This window comes from Siphateles boraxobius, unplaced genomic scaffold, assembly GCF_051911475.1.
Source record: "Siphateles boraxobius isolate OS27281-9 unplaced genomic scaffold, OSU_SipBor_1 9, whole genome shotgun sequence".
In the NCBI taxonomy this organism is placed as follows: domain Eukaryota; kingdom Metazoa; phylum Chordata; class Actinopteri; order Cypriniformes; family Leuciscidae; genus Siphateles; species Siphateles boraxobius.
In genome coordinates, this window is record NW_027509219.1 from 24,514,534 (window position 1) to 24,535,329 (window position 20,796).

General features: G+C 37.0%; 1 protein-coding gene across 5 annotated transcripts in view; it reads right to left on the reverse strand.

Moving 5' to 3' along the window:
* Window positions 1-20,566, reverse strand: part of itpr3 (inositol 1,4,5-trisphosphate receptor, type 3) — a 36,887-nt gene extending 16,321 nt beyond the window's left edge. For 3 of the 5 annotated variants that reach the window (XR_013201074.1, XM_077222991.1, XM_077222990.1), the window contains exons 1-27: window positions 20,151-20,566; window positions 18,950-19,020; window positions 17,867-17,988; window positions 17,577-17,663; window positions 12,872-13,030; window positions 11,896-11,994; window positions 11,543-11,626; window positions 11,161-11,307; window positions 10,595-10,690; window positions 10,471-10,509; window positions 10,216-10,355; window positions 10,004-10,103; window positions 9,195-9,355; window positions 8,891-9,032; window positions 8,612-8,773; window positions 8,277-8,449; window positions 4,206-4,325; window positions 3,943-4,125; window positions 3,487-3,738; window positions 2,717-2,861; window positions 2,330-2,474; window positions 1,793-1,986; window positions 1,590-1,714; window positions 1,000-1,062; window positions 734-899; window positions 287-454; window positions 123-200 (exon numbers count right to left, since the gene is read on the reverse strand). Coding sequence is in view for 4 of the 5 variants with exons in the window: in XM_077222991.1 (XP_077079106.1) it covers window positions 123-200; window positions 287-454; window positions 734-899; window positions 1,000-1,062; window positions 1,590-1,714; window positions 1,793-1,986; window positions 2,330-2,474; window positions 2,717-2,861; window positions 3,487-3,738; window positions 3,943-4,125; window positions 4,206-4,325; window positions 8,277-8,449; window positions 8,612-8,773; window positions 8,891-9,032; window positions 9,195-9,355; window positions 10,004-10,103; window positions 10,216-10,355; window positions 10,471-10,509; window positions 10,595-10,690; window positions 11,161-11,307; window positions 11,543-11,626; window positions 11,896-11,994; window positions 12,872-13,030; window positions 17,577-17,663; window positions 17,867-17,988; window positions 18,950-19,020; window positions 20,151-20,242 (3,513 nt within the window). In the remaining variant the exon portion in view is untranslated. The remainder of the gene's footprint in view (window positions 1-122; window positions 201-286; window positions 455-733; window positions 900-999; window positions 1,063-1,589; window positions 1,715-1,792; window positions 1,987-2,329; window positions 2,475-2,716; window positions 2,862-3,486; window positions 3,739-3,942; window positions 4,126-4,205; window positions 4,326-8,276; window positions 8,450-8,611; window positions 8,774-8,890; window positions 9,033-9,194; window positions 9,356-10,003; window positions 10,104-10,215; window positions 10,356-10,470; window positions 10,510-10,594; window positions 10,691-11,160; window positions 11,308-11,542; window positions 11,627-11,895; window positions 11,995-12,871; window positions 13,031-17,576; window positions 17,664-17,866; window positions 17,989-18,949; window positions 19,021-20,150) is intronic. The other 2 variants (XM_077222993.1, XM_077222992.1) reach the window with 1 other exon arrangement.
* Between the last annotated feature and the right edge of the window lie 230 nt (window positions 20,567-20,796).

Below are 20,796 nucleotides of genomic sequence, written 5' to 3' on the forward strand. Positions count from 1 at the left end.
TTTTGTTTTACTGACCCCAAACTTTTGAATGGTGGTATAATATGACGTTTCAGACTGTTGGTTCCCACTGTAATTAATATAATATATTATTGATCAACAGAGAAATAAACTGAGAACATTACCTCTTTGACATTCTGGTAGCTTTCATTGCTCTTTTCAACCTTCTGTTTCTTAGTATCTGCCTCCTCGTCTGGAGACACCTGCATGAAAAAGAAAAGAAAAATGAGCTTCTTTCACCTAATTATTCTATTATACACAATCCCACATACCTCAGTGTATAACTCACCGGTGCAGCCTCTTTTTTGTCTTTCTTGTCTTTCTTCCCATCTCCCCCAGAACTACCTTTTTTAATGACCCAAAGCTCAGACTTCTCCACCATGGTGCGCAGAAGATCCAGATCTCGTTTTATGTGTTTGTAGTTGTCAACATCCTGAGTTGAAATGAGGAGCTGGACCTGAAGAGAACAAACATAGCAGGATAAAGAACTGATATCAGTAATTTTAAAACCCGATTGTGTTTCAACCACTTTAAAAAGGTTTTTATTTTTTATTTTTTTTACTTTTGTGGCACTGGAATTGTAATTGGCACATAAAATGTGAATTGTATGGTACTGATGGTTGCACATCTGGGAATAGGTTTACCTGCAGATGTTTGACCTGAGGGTATCTAGGCACATCTTTTTACCAATAAAAGCAAGTTGTTTGTATATGTTTGAGTGGGCTGTACACTCTACCTGTTTAAAGGTGTGGAGGACTTCTTGTCTTTGACTGAAATGCTTGAAGAGCAACTGCAAGGCCCCAGAAACCAACGGGGGGTAGTCGTGCATAATGAGGTGGATCAGAACACGCAGAAACATTCGCCCCCCTTCATCGTCCACTTCCAGAATGCTGTTTCCTTTACTGTATGGTCAGAGGTCAATGAGAGGTCATAGGTCACAAGCACTGTATTAACTTTGATGAACTGTAATGTGGAAATATAATTAACTGTTCATTAACACACCCAATTCCAAACATTGCCTCTGCCTGCTCTCCAATGTGCTGGAGGTTGATGGAAGCTGTTAAAGTATTTTAAAAAATAAATAAATAATTAGAACGCACAATTAGAAAGCAAACTAATACTACTAGTATGACTTCTACTAATCTAAATTTAGTACTATTTAAAATGGTCTTCCATTAAAGGTGAAGTGTGTTATTGCTGCGCCACTAGCACTTACAAATGGAACTACAAATGTCAAATAATTTTTCCAAAATACAAACTAATAGATGTCTTGCATATTAAGTGACAGGAGAAAGTATTTTATCATCAAAAAACAATGCCACACTTCATTTTTAAGGAACTCATTTTGAGAATCAAGAAATTATGAAACATTGCCACTCTCACCAGAACGAAGCTCTGAGACAAAAACAACAATGAAAAATAGAATAGAGGGATTAGTTCAAAGAAGAATGGAAGAATTGTTTCTATGTTGTTAATTGATTATAATGTTATTTTATAAATTGTTAATTGATTATATTATATGTTATTTGATTAGCAGGTAGGTTCTGACATTCATCCAACAGTTTTATTTGGTACATTTGTCTAAACATAAGTTACCCTCGTGCTCCGTATGATGTGTCGCATCCGCATCACCCATTGGATAGACATCCACAAACTCCTTCTTGAAGACAGAGAGTAGAAAGGAAAGCCGATAGTCCAGGCGCACGCTGAGGATAAACTGCACAAAAGCAGAAGTTTTAGGTCTTGCCAACACTGACAGCACAAAGCTGTTGCCACCTTCTTTGACAGCATCTACCTGTAATATCTCCAAGATCTTCAGTTTGGTGTCCATGACAGTTATGTCCTGTGTGTCAATGCTATCTTTACTGCCAGCCTGGCTGTCTAGACCACCAGGGCGACCAGGGGCGGAGAAAATGGACGGCTTCCTGTTTAGCACCATGGTGGACATCATCTGACCCATGCCATGAATAGAGCGCCTGACGTTCTTACCTAGGAAGAATGATTCAAGAGTTTTGACACTGGAATTCTAGCAAGTTTAATTCTGTCATTGTGAATACAACACAAATGATGAATTTATTCACTAAAAGAAAAAGAAAAAAGAATATGGAGCTTAAAATTTAACTTTAGGAGACAAATTATATAACTTCAATAATGCACTTTAGCTAATAATCATTGTTCTAGTAATTGTTTTGTAAAATAATTACAAATATATATTATTTTTTTATTTTCAACATTTAAAAAAAAAAGTGACAATTTTAGTCGTCTTCTGGAGCCTTGGGTTCATCTGAACCACACAAGATATTGAATTGTTTTCTTGTTCTTGAATACTAACCACTGCCATCATCACTAAACAGTGGGTTGGTAGTAGCATTACTTGGAGTGCAGTCTATGATTCCCAGAAGAGTACGAGTTAACCTCAGGAGCTCAAAAAAACTGTAGAACCCAAAGTAGATGAGATGTCTTGCCAAGCTCACCACCTACAAACAATGTAAATAAAGGAAATATGTGAATGTGATTTGGCAATATTAGTGTCAAATATGTAACATATACATGTTTAACGGACAGTTTATCATCTGCAAGGCGCTTGACATCCAGCTTCCCCTCTCTGGACGTCCATTACATTCAGAGAGGGGGAGCTGGATGTCATTTTGGTTTGCAGTGAGGTAAACACCACTTGTGTAATCTTGACAAATCATTTTAATAACAATTGCAACTGTACCTCATATGTTAGCTTGTTTTTCTCCTCGTTGGCAAAAGGCAGGTCATCAATGAGAACATTGTTGAGGTACTCTTCCATAAAAGCCATTGTATTGGCAAACTTGTTCTTTTTATTGTCTCGTGAGTAGTCCAGGTGAGAGTCATAACTATAACATAAAACAGCAAACACCATGATTACACCTTTCATTGTTTAAATAATGAATAATGCAATACAACAAAAATGTCTTTGCATACCCTACCGTTCAAAAGTTTAAAAGAAATTGATACATTTATTCCGCAAGGATGCATTCAATTGCTCAAAAGTGACAATAAAGACTAACATTGTTACAAAAGATTTCCATTTCAAATACATGCTGTTCTTTTGAACTTTCTATTCATTTAAAATTCCTGAAAAAAAATGTATCACAGTTTCCACTAAAATATTAAGCAGGACTACTGTTTTCATTAGTAATAAGAATAATAAGATAATAAGCACCAAATCAGCATATTATAACGATTTCTGAAGCATCATGTGACACTGAAGACTGGAGTAATGATGCTGAAAAAAAATCACCATCACAGGAATAAATTACATTTTAAAACATTAAAAAACAAAACAGTTATTTTAAACTGTAATAAAACAGTGTAAAAATTTTTACAATATTACTGTTTTTACTGTCATTTTGATCAAATAAATGCAATCTTGGTAAGCATAAGAGACTAAAAGTATGCTTTAAAAAAATACACAATCGCAAGTCATATGTAATGTAATTGTTGAGTATGTGAACACACTCTTTAATGCTGATAGAGGTGGGGATCTCGGCCCACAAGCGAGCAAACTTGATGGGTGTCACAAGCTCCTGAGGGTCACGGTCGACGTGTGCATGTAGCATGAGTCTACAGAAAGACGCTCGTAGGTCAAACGGAAGAGCCTCATCCATCATACAGAGGGAAATCAGCTCCACATCCAGCTGCTTTGAGATCTCATCTATGGCCAGATACTGACGATCGAAACACATTCGTGCAAATAGTTTGAGCTGATACCTGGGGAAAAAAACCATTAAAAAAAAATTTGTATGGATGTAAGCAGAAGATATATTTTTTTACAATAATTGTCCAGCAATGTTGCTATAATTAAAAATATTTTTCTGTTATTTCCATAGCTGTCAATTTTTATATAGTACAATCAGTTAAAGAATGTTTTAATATGTTTTATTGACAGCAGTAGTTATTTCCCTTCTCAAGTACCTGTAATATGTCAGCACATTTTCGTCATGCGCATTCCCTTGGCGGGCCTCTTGGGCAAGCTGTCGAATGCTTTTCTCATTGATCTCATTTTCCTTCTGAGACCAGATCAGCCAAACTTCATCCTCCTCTCCAAATTCTTCCATGTACTCAGAGCTATGCTGTGTGTCCTTAGCGGCTCGACGCCTTCATAAACACATACAAAAAGTATTCACACAAGCACATAACCCAAGACAGACACACGTCGAGGTTTTTTGTAGACTTACTCAGTTTTCATGAGAATATCCTGGTTCTTGCCATCCAGCACGCATTTACAGATCAGCTCTTGAGTAACTGGGATCGCTACATTATTGGACACACACAAGTCTGACAGATAGTCCAGAAATCTGGAAACCAAAACAAAAAAACATGCAACAGGCATTTACAGACAATCAGATCTTGTCATCCAGATTTTGTCATCCATGTGCCTCCAATTATGCTATTTTAACCCTTAAACCCAAAGTGCTCCCACCCCCCAAATATTTGTAATCAAATTACTAAGCAACCACTGAATGAAATCAGACAAAATAGCATCAAACATGCATCTACCATTTTGATCAACTCTTAGTATTGAGTAGTTCCTCTAAAACGCCACCTAGCTGTGAAATTTTTTTTAAATCATATTTTTCAAAACTACTTGATCTACCTTGATCAACACAAAACAGGTGTAATTTAAAAGCTTAGAGTCTGAACTCTACATTGCATGCAGCCAATTGGATTAACTCCTAAGTAGTGCAGAGTTATTTGTTGATAAATAAAGTTAAAAAATGTTTTCATAATTTATGAAATACTTTTTTTGTAATATGTAATATGTCAAAACATCATAGAGCTCAGATGTCATTTGAAAGGTCTTACGGGGTAGAATAAAACAAGCATAATTGCATAACTAAATTTGAGCGAGTTTTTGTACTTGGAGCTCCGCAAGACCCATATCTAAATAATATACAGATGTGGCTTTTATGACACGGTTTCACTCGTAAATTTATGAAAAATCATCCTATCTTGGAAAAATGCACGTCATTATTTACAGCAGATTAACAAGATTAAAATTAGTCCTAATTCATTTTTGATTACATTCATGCTATCACCACAAAATTTAATCCAGATACAGTTCACATGTTGGGGAACTTTACCAAAAAAGATTTGTCCTCCTACCTTATTTCCTTCCTGAGTTATTGCATGTCAAATAAGAAAGATATGTAACATTATAATAAACAATTTTAGTTTTTCTTTTATCAGCAGTTGCTCATCATGAGAATGTCCAAATGTAATTAATTATTTTTCCCTAAAATAGTTATGAGTCACTTTTGTGTATGTCACTCAGAAAAAAACAACACTAAAAATGCCTTCAGGGCATAAAGGGTTAAAGGTTCATATTTTTGTTTAGGAGGTCTCCTACAATAGATTACATTAAAGGCATTAAAGGTTTCCGCCAGTCTACTCTGCTTTGATTGGTCAGACGGCTCAGTTTGTGATTGGTCTACTGCTTACAGTGCAGATCGGAAACAAAACGTCTATTACCAAATCTGAATTTCAGCTCCAGGGGTTTCCTCAGCGCTTATGTACAAAGCACAGTTTTTTTCTGTAAGTGGATTCGCAGCACAGAAAACAGTGTCTTCTGGACATGTCGACAACACGAACCAAACTCGTCTAGGCCTCAGCTACAACTAAAATGTCTGAGGGAGGGTCAAAGTAGACGTTGTTTCGCAGGCAGTTGTGGGATTACAAATTTAAGAATCTGTTTAAGATCTGCTGATCTTATGTCCTTACATAACATAACATGAAAAACTCAGGTAGAGTACACTGAATTTACCATTTAAAGGGGTCATGACATGAGAAACCAAATTTGCCTTGATCTTTTGGTATATAACAGGTCTTTGTACCATTAAACTTCCTGCAAGTTTCATAGCTTAAGACGTCCTCCCCTATATAAACAAACAATTTATTTAATCAAGCTCTAAATACACCTCGTTGTGGATCGATGGTACGAAGTGACGTCACGGTACGAAGTGACGTACCCGTCGTTTGCATATGACCGCCTCAAGCGCGAGACAACTACGCCTCATTTCGCATCATCGCATCGTTGTCGCGCCCACAGCTGTGTTCAGTCGACGTGCAGCAGGTGGGTCTGTTTACAAGGATATTGCGATGCCACACAGACGTGCTGTTCCTGGCTGTGGACAAACAACATGTTTGAATACACTGCCGAAAGATCCAGACATCAGGGGAAAATGGTTGCAGTTTATTTTTTGCGGACGTCCCAGTCACGGGAGTGTTCATTTAAGCGGTCTTCTCTACATTTCAAGGATGACTGTTTTGAGAACAGTATGATGCTGGCTTTGCCAGAAAACTTTTGCTTAATGATCAGACCGTGCCGACTAGGCCCAACAACGACGCTGCACACTGTAAGTAATGTATTTCATCTTAAAACTACTTTTTGAAACGTTAATTGCAGTTTCATTCATTATGAATAATCACATGGTTTTTACTTAGTTTACTTGCATATTGATTCAGAGTCCGTCATGTTCAGGCCTGTATTAAAAGATGTAGGATGTCAAACTGACCAGCCCACTCAGACAAAATAATGTTCAACTGGTTGCAAATTATAGGATGATTATTCAACAATAACCCGTTTTCAAGTGTCTCGGGTTACAAATGACATATTAATTCAAAATAGTTTCACACTATCCATGTGGACACGGGCTGATCCATTCTTAGTTGTTGTGGTGATGGTTAATTTTCTTCTGATTCCTGATCGGATTCCAGATCAAACATATAGTGTTGTATCATTGCAAGAGCCGTCGCCTCGCACGCATCATCGGCAGCACCCGCTACTAATGTAAACAGTTCCGCAGAATCCGCACATGTTCTGTCTAAGGGGCATTAATAATTTATGTGTAAGCACTGACGTTAGCCAATCATAACAGTGGGCGTTAACACTGAACTCTTAAAGGGGAAAAACCCACACAACAGACTGTTTGAATCAGAGGATGGGAAACAGGGTGGGAAAAGGTCATCTCAATTGAGATCACTCAATTTTAAAAGTTTTTTGTCCAAAAAACTAATGTAATACTATAATTGGACCTAAAGGAACATAATAAAACAAAAAACAAAACCCTGTCATGACCCCTTTAAGGTTATGATGATGATATCAGCTGTTAAGCAGAGTTTCCAGCAAAAGATTCCTGCCAGTCGTGTTCTCTCTATTGTAAGTTAAATGAATCAGATTACTGAGACCCTCACCCTTTGTCTTTAATGGCTCTCGGAGCCCCTGTCCCAGTCGTTGAATTGTCCGGCTGATTGGATTAGTATCTATGCATTTGAATCACACTGTTATGCTGATGAGATCAGGGCTGGGGAATTTCTGGTAACGAGCTGGATCCTGTACTTCATTTACATGCTTTGTTTCAGAGTGTCTCCACCTCTAAATAAATCCCTCCCCCTTGAAAGGTATATAAACTACACTATGTACACTGCCTTAGTTAGACTTGGATGACTACAGCGACGCACAGCGACTTCTTAATAAAGAGTAACTTCTGCTTGAAAGATATCCCAACGTCTCCTGGTCTTTGCTTCTAAGGCAAAGAAAAAGTTTACAACACAGCCAATGAAGGCCATAGCCTGGCGAATCTGTTACATTGGTACGTAGGTATGTAACACAAAGTAAAACTGGTATTACTGACGACTCATTTTGGCAGTTCACAATAAATTTTTCTTTTAGGAGATAATAACTTTATTTGTCGTGGACTTTGATCTTTTACATTTACAAACAGCTATATTACACACTACATGAAAGTTAATATTCGATAAAAGCATAATAGGGTGAAAATGTCGAAAAATGTAAAAGTGTAATATCATATATTGTTAATTAAAAAAGTTTTTTCTGTACCTAATGGGAAGATGAAAGACACATATTGGGGAGAGGGATTGTATATGTAATTATTTGTTTTTTTGTTTATTTTCCCTTTCCCCCTTGAAAGTAGGGTGTGGGAAACTGGTTTTATGGTATTTTGGAATTTTGAGTGGGAGGGCTGTCGAAAGGTTTCATTTGAGACGATCTGTAATTTTTACTATTTATTGAACGTACCATTATGTACTGCCTTGGTAAATACCAATAAAAGTGTCATAATTTAGTTTCTCATGGACATTTTTATCCTTTCTCTTCAATTCTTTCCCTTACCTCAGTGTGCCTGAATGGGGGGTTTTAAAGAAGGTGAATTTTGTGGCAATCTGTGTTTAATCAGTGTCATCAATCAGTAATTGCTCACAAAGAAGGTTCATCTGATGTAAACACTAACCTGGGCTCCCTGTTCTTACGGACCAGACTGACAAAAGTCTCCACCTCGGTTTTAGTGATGTGTTTTTCCAGCAGTTTGCGGTTGTTGTGTAGCAGGGCTGTAATGGTGTCCTCAGCCAATATATCATAGCCAATCTGTGACTGCATCATTCCAAACTGCTTGGCTATGTGCTCCTATAAGGCACAAGATAAAAATGGCTTATAAAATGAGGAAAAGATATCAGCTGATCAAATCCCCATCTTTGATTTGTGTCTAGTGGCTTTTTCTTGTGTGACAAAGTCTGAATGCCATTTAACCATGTGTTACAACCCCTTTGTTAGTATGGGCTGGAGTACCTGATTCTTACGATAGTCTTCCTGTGAGTGACGCAGCACCCTGTAGCACAGTCTGAGCATGTACTGATAGGGGGCGTATTTCTGGTCAGACAACTCCTCTAATCTCAGCAGAGGAGGCTCAGCACCCCTCTGTTTAAATGGTGCTTTAATAATCCCAAATATCTAAGCAGAAAAATAGACAGCAAGATTGGTTTGAAGAGTATGAACATTAGATAATTTACTAAACAAGACGTTTCAACTGTAGACACACCATATATTTCAAATAGTTGAAAAGCAGACCTGTTTAAGAATGTTCTGCTCTCTCATAAGTTTCTGTCTCTCTCGGTTGGCCTTGTTCATCGTCACTTCCAGGGCAGGCTGGCCATTATTAGACTGATCGACGACAAAGAAAACCACATCCTCCAGCAGTTTAATGGCATACCTGTGCACAGAGGACACACAAATCTCTGACAACAGGTTTACTTTACAAGCGTTTAAAAAAGTTAATCCAAAATCCACAGCCATTAAGGATCCAGAACAAAGTAAAAAATCTCAGGCTGAGACTCTGGTTTGGTGCTTACAGTATGTGTCATGTCAACTCTACCTTCTGTCATTAGGACTGGGAAAAGCAGAGTTGAACTTGTCAACTACGGTGCTCAACATGAGGCTGGCATCATTCGCAAAGTCTAGATCTCTAATCTCCATGACTGGCACAGAGACGATGGCAAAGGCTTCTTTGTCCTCTTTAGTGGGGCAGGTGCCCAGCTAACAGGAGGAGAGGACATACAGTATATATATGCATTCTTGGATTCAGACAGTAACTAAATTTACAATGCTGCACAAGGTTTCTATTGCAAATAAGTGCTGTTCTTTTAAAATTTCCATTCATTTAAGAATCCTGTGAAAAATGTAATACGGTTTGCAAAAAAATATTAAGCAGCACAAATCTTTTCTACAATAAAAATAAGAAGAAATTTAACTTGAGCACCAAATTATTAGCATATTAGAATGATTTCTGAAGGATCATGTGACACTGAAGACTGGAGTAATGGCTGCTGAAAATTTACCTTTGAAGTCACAAATGTATAAATTACATTTTAAAATATATTAATAAAAAAATTTTAAACTGACAACAAACTTTTAAACTTTAGTGTAATAAAATGAATAAAATAACAAATTATGTGATATAGCACAGTTACCAAATGCAGCGTAAAAAACGTTCATAAATAAATTAATAAATGACTAAAAATGAAAGCTGTAGTAAAAGCAAATGATTTATGTTTCAATTCTACCCATTTTAGAATTGAGTTAATGAATGAAGTCAGAATTAAATGTTTCAGATATACAGAATTCTTGACATGAAGTAGTTATGGTCAAACAGATTGTACTGTAGGTACTGAGATAGTTTTTCACCATTAATCGAATGGGCCTCTCCTCATCGATATCAATGGGAATGTTGGTGCTTTGGATCCAAGTGTTTGTGCACAGATGACGGAATCGAACATAAGAATTTCTGTTGGCAGTCGAGAAGAAGAATATTTAAGGGGTAAATCAAGAGAAGTCCTTCTACCCACAGAATGCAACAAGACAAATAGAGAGAGAAAGTAAAGCATATAATTAAATACCTTGGCACAAATGAATCAGTCTTCTGCAGTGTGGTGGGATCCAGCTCAAACAGAGAGGCAATGTCATTCCCATGAGGCACTGCTACGAGCTTGTATTTTATCCTTTCTCCAAGGCTTCTCTTGATACGGCTACTGTCCACCTATGAACAAGGTACAAGTGACACACTCATTTTAAACAACTCCTGATTAAAGTTTCATTTAAAGTGCCATCATGCCATATAGCAACAAGTCGTACAAAAAATGCCATTTACCAACCTCTATATCATTGATGTTTTCTTTGTAGCCTGGGTTCTCCTGCAACACAAATAAATCAAATATATAAATCATTTTTATATTTGTAAACCATATATCAGATTTCTATAAATGTGAAGGGTTTTACCTCAGCGGCAAGATAATTTCCTGTGGCCAAGTGTTTGAATCGGTAGAGGCTGTTCCAGTGTCCTGCTCCTCCACGACATGGATCATGATGAACCACCTACAACAAAAAAGCAAACAATAATCATTATGTCATTATGAAAGCACCTTTCCACCTCACAATATATATATATTTTTTTTAAATAATTAATCCTTCATATTATAAAAAAAATTGAGACAACAGACTTCTACACGTAAGGAATTGCAACGTAATACATAATATGTTGCAACGTCTACACGTAACTTATTCCAACACATTGCATGCTATATTATACATACATAAAAGTACTGTATAAGAAAATAATATTCACGCAGTTATTATATTAACTTGAATCTATTTTGAATACATTACTGAATATAACACAAATACATTTGTATGTATATATATATATATATACACATACATACATACATACATACATACATATATATATATATATATATATATATATATATGGGCTATTTTGAGTGTCTGCCCCTACACACTAAATGCAGAAAATCTACTAAATTAATGAATGAGGTTACTCTTACCTCCACCTCCCATAATGCATTGGAGCTGGTGGCTGAAGTAGCAGACTGACGCAGAGTTGTGCGCAGGAACACATGGAGCTTTGCCTTGTACTCATCACAGGTCAGAAACTTCTCCTGTTCTGCGTGGAAGAGTCTCACCACATCTCCCTATGCATGAACAGAACAGTCATCCGTGACTCTTATTATGAAATGTCAACATAAATGGCTTGGCTTTGAATATATAGCATAAAATTTGATAAAAATGTGGCTACGATGTATGCAAAAGTTGAAGGTCCCACAAGTGTGAACATGCAATAGCAATTATTTTAAAAGCAGCAAAATAACAGCGTGGATTTGTTAGTGTTAACTACAGCACAGGTTTGTATGTGTCTGTTGGACTTACTCCCTTAAGGACTTCATCTTTGTGGTCACTGAACATCATAAACAGATTGATCTTCCAGCTGGTGTTGCTGTTCACTGAGTTGATCTGTAGGTGGCAGTCTTACATTATAAAAATACAATGGCACACAGCACTCATTTCAGCTAATTCATTTTTCTTACTTTTCTTTACAGAGCCATCAATAATCTCAGACAACATATACATGTTGGAGATGGCTGCAACAGCATGTCTCAAGTTAAGGGAATGTTTCTAAGAATCATCTGGACTGCTTACAATCACCCATAATCCCCCGGCCTACTTCACAGTCATGTAGACAAACAAAGGCAAACTGATCACATTTTCTTGAACATGCCCACCTCTTTGCACCCTGGGTGATCAGGAAGCTCATAACTACTGGCATGGAGAGGCTGTCCAGCGTTTACAGGATTCATGATCACCTTATCTCCAACTACCACCTGAAATGGAGTACAAACAATTATGTAAGGGACTTAATATGACTGCCATGGCCACAGATATCTGAAAAGCAAATATGTACATCTCTATCAGTTTACACAAGGGGGAAGCAATCTACAAACATTTAAACACGGATTAGCCCGGTAAACCTGTTTTAAATGTGTAAGAGGATCATTTGCATGCATTTACCTAACTTTGTGAGTTTGAATGTGGGCTATGTGCATGGATATTTGTGTCAATATTTGTATAGACTATGATATGTAATTAGGTGTGCAGGTAAATGTAAATGCCTTTAAAGAATATAGGTGTTTGTGTATATAGGTATAAAGGTGAATCTTATAAAAGCTTGTCATGGTTATATTGCACCCAAAAACAATATTAAAAAAAGTTGAGTGGATTGCAATATTGTATGTACAGCTGTGCTATTGCTCTGCTAATTCAACCTTCACACTCCGCTCTTACTGATGGAAGGTAAAATCAGTGAAGATTGGTCACCAGGCCGCGAATATATAGGTGTGAAACCTCCAACACTGTATTGGCAAGGGTTTCAGTTTTATTGTCCAAACACTGTAAATGCTTAAATTAAATAATTCATATATTTTTAAAGTGGTATATTAATTTATATGTAAAATGTTTTGCATTACAGTCAAGACAGCGGTGGTGGGTATGGCTTAATTGTAATGGAAATAATGTCATAATGCAAAAATATTAATGGATCTAAACACAGTCTTCAACTTTATGCAAATGTCTTGGTTTTTTAATGAGATTTTGTGGTAAAATATGACCGAGATGTTCTTGACAAGTTTCATGAGATTCACCCGTATAGCTTGTTAACATTGTGTGACTGTTGAGTAGATTGTATATGTATGTGTTCATTACATTGTCTCCATTAGCTCTGAGTTTCCAGAAAGGCTGAATAAAAAGCCAGGAGCCCTCATTCCCCGTCCCATCAAGAGTGACACGCATAGCGTTCTTCTCCAGCAACGCTGGGAGACGCTTATTCACCGTCAAATACTTGTTACTCTTCATGTGTAGGAGCTGAAAACACATAGACATTTATTAGAATAAATATTTCTATTCTGTATACTCTTTTTATTAAATACAAAATGGACAGTTAAAGATTTCCATCTGCTGCTGTGGGCCTTCTGGATGGCAGTAAAAAAATAAATAATAAAACTGACTACTTTAAACTACTCAACACTTTCTGATGACTACAGAGGTATTTCATTCTTAAAGGAGTAATTCACCACTGAATTACTTTAATAAAACGTGGCTGCCTATGCGGTAAAAAGCCAGAAAAAAAATGAAATCTGTGCTACCTAAATATATAAAACCGAGAAAAGGGGCTGTTGTCTTTCCTTTTGCCAAATAAGTAGGAAATGGGTAGTAAAACTTCAACACCCAGAATGTACTGGGTATGTTGCCGTCCAAGGCCACTCCCAGTCAGCTACGGATACTCTTGACCAGCGTAAAATACCACCTTGTTGCTTAAGTAGGAAATCCTTCTTAGCAAACTTTTAATCACAATGTCAACATGTTTAGTTCCCAGGTGCAAGAATTCAAAGAGTAAATGTTTGGCGGGATTGAGTTATATTCAGACTCCAGTGAAGGATCCAAAAGTGTTGTAGAAAGTGGCTAATGGCAGCAAAGACTCGGAAATATGGAGAGAGCACCTCAATGAAAAATCTGAAAAACATCAAGCGTAGCGTCAGTTCTGGCAGGTCACGTTAGTCAAGCTCGGATCAGCTGACTCTCAGATGATCCATGTCTACCTATAGGAATACGACGCGACGCCTATCACTGTATACATTTATAAGCTCCTTGAGTATTATCAGCAGCTATCGGGTTATTATATTAACTTGAATCTATTTTGAGATTGTGCGTTACTTATCTGCTGTCATTGGCAACTGCTTGCGTTGCACATGCTGTTCTTTTAGCACTATGCAGCACAGATTCAACAGATTCTTGCGCTGATAGGTAGGAAATAACAATTCATGGTGCAAACTGAATAATTTCTGCTGTGGCACAGCTCTAAAAAGACAGTAAACAGTCACTATTCAGTTGAGTCAGTTCGGCGTTTATTCTGCCGGGTATCGGACTCGCTTGGTCTATCTAGTTCTTGGAAACACAGTATTCTTAAAGCTATAGTGTATTAAAATATGCTTGCTCTAAAAACACTGCGTGTTCTAAATTCTATCTAGTTTCTATTGAAAACATCTTGCTCTAAAAGCTGTTTGTTGCTACTGGAAACATGGTTGTTTTAAGGTTATTTAGCCCAGTCGTTATTTGGAACATGGCTGTGTTTTAGGCCTCTATCTGGTGATAAGCTTATTAGGTATCAGCAATATTCTGTTGTTTTAGCAACTTGCTCTCAGTACTGTACTGGTGGTTGCTAGTGGAAATGTTATTGTATATGCTTGTTACTTAAGCTACTAGTATTATTGCGCATACTGTCCTAAGCAACACGCTGTAGTAATAAAGTTAGCACATGCTTGTGGCTAAAGCTTATCTAGATTATAGGTAACATACTTGAATGAGGTAGCACACTGTAGCCTACTTCATTGCTAGCTGCGCACTGTATATGACTCAGAGCTAGGGTGCATGCTTCCCCGACCGGACTACAATAGTTCTGTCATTATACAACATGCTTGTTGTATCAGTTTTGTTGCCGCTAGTCAGAGCTACTGCTGTAGGTGTATGCTTACCCTGCCAAATTACACTAGTTTAAGCAATAGTTCCGTGATTATACAACATGCTTGTTGTATCAGATTTTGCTGCCACTACGGGTGTAAGCTTCCCCCAATAGATCCCATACAATTGGTAAATTGGCTACAGCAACATGCTTGTTGCAATGTGTCCTTGCTTGCTCCAGCTGGGCTGATGCTGCCCCCATTAAATAAGATCTATAGTGCTCAACATATGCCGTTAACATCAGGATGTATTAACATTCTATCAGCCTCAGTCGTGTTGGGGGTAGTGTATGAAAAAAAAAGTATTTTCTTGGTTTCTACAGAAGTAAACTACAACTAAGTATAACCAGGTTATGACATCGACAGGTGTCGGTGTACGCAGTTTTTGCAAATCTACATATTTGTGCCTAAATATATCTAAGTATCAGATTCACGCTTGCTGCATTTAACCATCCAGCTGTATTAATGACATGTGTTGCTTTATCCTGCGTGAACTGAAAGTTTCCACCAACATTACTCAGTATTGTGACATATTTCCAATGATGAGGATAATTGAAAAGGAAATTTCCATCTCTCATCTCTAGCTTACAGTAATCACTCAAAAGAAACTGGAACTGGACTCAGGATATACAACTACAAGCAAGCAGCTGATTCATTTTGATATCTCAATTTTTACTTCTGCATTTCATATGGCATATCATTCATGGCAATATGCATGTTTACTGCTTAAGCATTTCGGGTATTGACAACATGCTTGTTGCTATGGCTGATGCAGGTATTGGCAACATACTTGTTTAGGTCATCAAGGTAAGGGCAACATACTTGTTGTTTTCCATATTGTTGGTAACATGCTGTTGCTCAAGCTTTTCAGGTATTGGCAACATGCTTGTTGCCTTGGCTCACTAAGGTAACTGCAGAAGCATCCAGAATTACGCTGTCAGTTGGGTTTAGGGGATATTGGCAAATGGTTTTGTTTTGGGGGGTTATTGCTGCTCTCCCTGCTCTTATCCATGCTAGGCTGCATGGATGCGCAGGGAGTTCTAGCCCAGAACAGAACCATACCGCCAATCCTAACTGTATGCTAATTGTCCATCGTATTTGACGATAGTGGTCCTGACAGAAATCAAGCGTAGTGTCAGTTCTGGCAGGTCACGTTAGTCAAGCTCGTATCAGCTGACTCTCAGATGATCCACGTCTACCTATAGGAATACGACGCCTATCACTGTATACATATATAAGCTCCTTCAGTATTATCAGCAGCTATCACGTTTCTCAGGAGCTAATTACCCTCCTCCATCCCCAGCTCCTCCTCTCACCCACTCAGGATTTGGATTTCCCATTGAATCAGAATAGATTATTTTATTGTACTTTAAAATCTTGAATTAATGATATCTGCATACATTCATGTTGATTCTGTTCTGTTTACCCTAAGGGGGGTTATTGCTGCTCTCCCTGCTCTTATCATTGCTAGGCTGCATGGATGCGCAAGGAGTTCTCGCCCAGAACAGAACCATACCGCCAATCCAAACTATATGCTAATGGTCAATCGTATTTGACGATAGTGGTCCTGACAGAACTCATTGTTTGTATCCTCTAAGATAGCTCAATATAATAAATGCGTTTGGTCAAAAGTAATCTAAAAGTTACCTAAAGTTATCTTAAATGTGTAATGAAATGAATTACTTTATTAACTACAATTTTTCTCATGTTATTTTGAATCAGTAATTGATTACGATTTGTAAGTAATCTACCCTAACTTTTAGATTACTTTTTACTAAACTTATTTATCAAATTGATTTGAATAGGATAATCTAGTACCATATTTATTTACAAAAATACAAAAAAATACAAAGATTTTTTTTTTACAAAAGCGGCAAAGTTTTTTTATGGCCAATTTATGCAAACAAGAGTGTTGGCTGGATTTCTAAGCAGAAGCTGTAACCCACAGGAATCACAGGGCATGGGAAGCTCTTTTTTATTTTAGGATACCCTATAGTATCAGGAGAAGGGCCTGTTTCCTACAGTGCGGCATAACTGTAGGCACATTATCTGTAACTGACGTCACTAACAGGGAGGAAACACATTTCTTTTTGCCTTTTCTGACTCAGATAAAGATGTGTGTGTATAGTTGTGACTCCATTAACAAACTCGGCATGTTAGTTTGACTTTTTCTGCCTTTAAAAGTCAACATAAAATCGAAAGTGACCTTTAAGTTAATTAATACACATACTGTGCAAAATTCATTGATGCATGTTATTGCGAAGAAACAAATCTTTCATCAAAACGACTTTCATTTTCAGCTGACGTTACCAACCCAGCTCCTCTTGTATACATATAGTACCATGTCCAGACAAATACACTGACCCATTCTTATCCAGACCACCACTTTTCAAGATCCAGTCAATTCCCAATACATACATTTAAATCCAGCTGTACTTATTTCCACTGTAAAATGCAACATATCACATAAGCATCTGGACTTGAACCTTTGGGGGGGTTTTAGTTACAAGGTCACATAACTCTTTTTAGAGTCCATAGTTGGTGGTGCGCCTTGAATCTTGAATGAAATCCCTGATTACTTTGGGTAACTAGGATAACTCCTAATCTTTTGTTTCTAGAAACAAGGTTTATGGCACATAATTGCACAATTCTGACATTCTACCCCTCTATAAAAGGTCTTAAATGGTTTTAAGCTTAGGTCAATCTGGACTACACTGCTGTTTGATAGAACTTATCTCCTGGTTTTGAAAGTTTTACCATAATAATTAAATGGGGTAATGGTGTCCTGAAGAAATGTATCCATGTATGGAGAAAAACATACCTTCAAACTTTTACAATTTTTACACACTGACTGATAATTAACAGGTATAATTTTACCAAATGTGAGTTCCTACCTGAATGACGCTGCCGTATTTTACCACGTCCCCATGAACCTTCTTGTTCTCAGCCTCATTCTGTTTTTGTTCCAAATTAGCTGCATGCTTTGTATGAGCAAAAACAATAAATGAAAAAAATTAATAACAAGGAACTGCAAGCACCTTTAGGGCTCAAATATCAAAATATATATTGCGTCCAAGCAAACCTACTGAATACATCAGATTCTTCTTTGCTTACAGCTGTAATTAAAAACCAAAGGCAGGTTCTGCTCCATGATCTAAATTCATTAGAATTGTTTGTAACTTACTTGCAATTTCTGAAGCAGCACCATATCTCCAATCTTATCCTTCTCATGCTTTGCCTGTTTAGCCTTCCAGAACTGTTTCTGGGCAGAATATCGGTTCATGGGATAAACCTTAAAGAGGCAATCTAGATTTTAAAAAAAGAACAATTAAATAACATTTGTATCAGCCAATTAATTTCTTATGTGTAATGTGGCTGTTTTGGGAGAATGTGATTCAATCTGCAAAAACACTTTGTAGACACTGTTCTTGTGGGAAGAATTTTGGGAAAGTAACAAGAGGAGTATTGAAATTTTACTTTCACAGGAAACAGAGAAAAAAATATTTTGTATTCATTCATATTTGATCTCAACTAAAATTTTGAATCACCTGCAGATCAGATCAACGGTGGTTTAAGGGTTTGGGGGGGGGTTTATGGTTAGAGGTTATCTCTCTGCATCATTGACCCACATAGTACAACATACAGTATAAATAGAAGCTTGCTAAACAACTTCTATCACACCAAAGAGGTTTATTTCACAAAATGACTGACTGCAATGTTCATAATCTACAATGACTGAAATGTTTCTTTGGCAGCTAACTGAAATTAATAAATATAAATTGAGTTACAAAAATTATTAAACCTAAAATACAAATAAATTTAAGTGAAATAGAACATAAAATTACAAAAAATTAAACCAAATTTAAAATATAAAAATAAAAGCTTATTCAAATTTTTACTAAACTATATAATAATATAAGTACATTATAAATTGTATCAAAATAAAACATGTACATAAATATTGATTTGAGTTGAAAAACACTGCAATAATATTACAATATTCCTTTATATATCATTATTATTAATATTCTGCAATCTAATTTTTTATAGATACAAGTTGGCTAGCATATTTAGCTAAAAAAAAACATGTCTTACTCTTTTTAATGTCTCTCAGGAGACACCTCAAAGGCTCAAACTTCTAGCTATCAATCAATGGTAGTATGTGCAACTGACCAATCAGAATCAAGACTTCCAAAGAGCTATGCAATAATTTTTCTAGAGGTACATTAAGCTGTGTGAACGATTATTTAAAAAAATTATAAAATACCTCTGAATTTTTTGGGAGGGTTGTCTAGATCTCCACTAGCTGGCTCCACGACACAACGGTCATCCACCAGCCTGGGAAGGTAAACAAACACACACACACACACAGAGAGAGAGTCATCTCAATAAAACAATACTTCAAAAGCCTTTATGAGGCACGTCAGTATCAGTGGTCATAAAGAATTATGGATCACAAATTCTAAAAAAGCTTCATTCCTGTCCTGGAGTGTGAATGTCCTTGTTTCTAGACACTTGTGGAAGACATCCTGCTAAATATTTTAAATTATAAAGTCCAAACGCTCTGCCAAGTTGCTTTAAAGGTCTAATTATATTATATATCCATTAAATTTGGCAATATCCCAAGGGTAACCTGCATCTACTGTAACTATAGCAGCCTTTGAGGGTTAAAAAGAAACAGGCTAAAACATGTTTAGGTTGCCAGGCCAGTTCAATAAGACACTCAGTGAGCCTATCAAACAGAATGGCTGAAATAGCCCAAGGAAAAACCCTGGACGCCTCTGAATGCGGTTTCAAAGAGCCATTCCTGCATAACATTTGCTCCATCTATTTAATCTGCTCCATTCTGTCTCCATCTATTTGTTTTTTGCATCTGGCTTGTATCCAAAACAGGGGTGGTATTTTCCCCTGACATTAAAACAACAGTAAAGGTTTGGGCTGAAAAGTTCATACAATGAGAATAACACTAAACAAGGTGTTTTCCTTTCCATGGCTAACAGGCTTCATTGTATATTTAAATTCAAAATTGTGCTTATATATATAGGTGATGCACTTTCTGTGAAGCTGCTTTGAAACAATATGATTTGTGAAAAGCGCTATTCAAATAAATTTGAATTGAATTGAATATATGATTCACAATCTAGGCTGTTAACTTACTCTGTAACTTAACTGTACACCTGTGTGCAGCTCTTTCTCTTTGCAAACCATAAACTCAAACACATCAAAGCGAAGTGTAAAAGTAAGCCACACTACAACCAACTAGCAGAGAAAAAGAACAAAGCTTGCAATCTCAAGACTAGAAACACAATTATATTTAACAAACAAATAGATTGACGTGAAATTAAATTTCTAATTGTTGGCTATGGTTTACTGCATTATAGATGAACATATAAACTGTGTTTGGTGCAGGGTCTTGGGCTGAGGTGAAGGCAGGCAGGAAGACAGAGACGTCAATGAAATACACTTACCCCAGTGTACTTATAAAACCATTGACAGTTCCTTCTGCATACAGCGAGACAATGTCCCCTATATGCAGAAAACTGGACGCTGAATCAGACATCTTTGCTATTTAAAGCACGCTGCAGTATGGATGCTTCAGTTTGATCTTAAGAAGCCGGACACTTTTCTTACAGACTCTTCCTGATACAGCGGGTGTAGGCACGAGCTTCACCCACAGTTGAAGTATAAATGCATCTCGGTAGAGTTGAGAAACAAGCAAAGGAAAAAAAACTGCAAAAGTTTAATCCCTGGTTGGATGTGCCACTGGGAATGTAGAGCACAGAAGTCCGACAAGTAGAAGTGAGTTGTTTTGGAGTTTTGCAGCGTACCTGAGGACGAGGTCATAGTGCTTCAAACCAGGAAGCACGCGCAACTTTGTCAAGTCAAAACACGCCTGTAGGGGAGGGCACTGCGTGGAAGAGCGAGACTCGCTAACACCCTCTCGGCACTGCAAGCGAGCGACTTGACAGAAAGAGAAAGCTCCGAAATAAAACAATGAATGAGATTGCTATGTAGAGAACTTTATTATATATCAATTTATTAATAGCTTATTATTGTCATTATTGTTCGCAGCCAACCACTTTTTGATATAGACCTGAAAATGACATTTCCAAC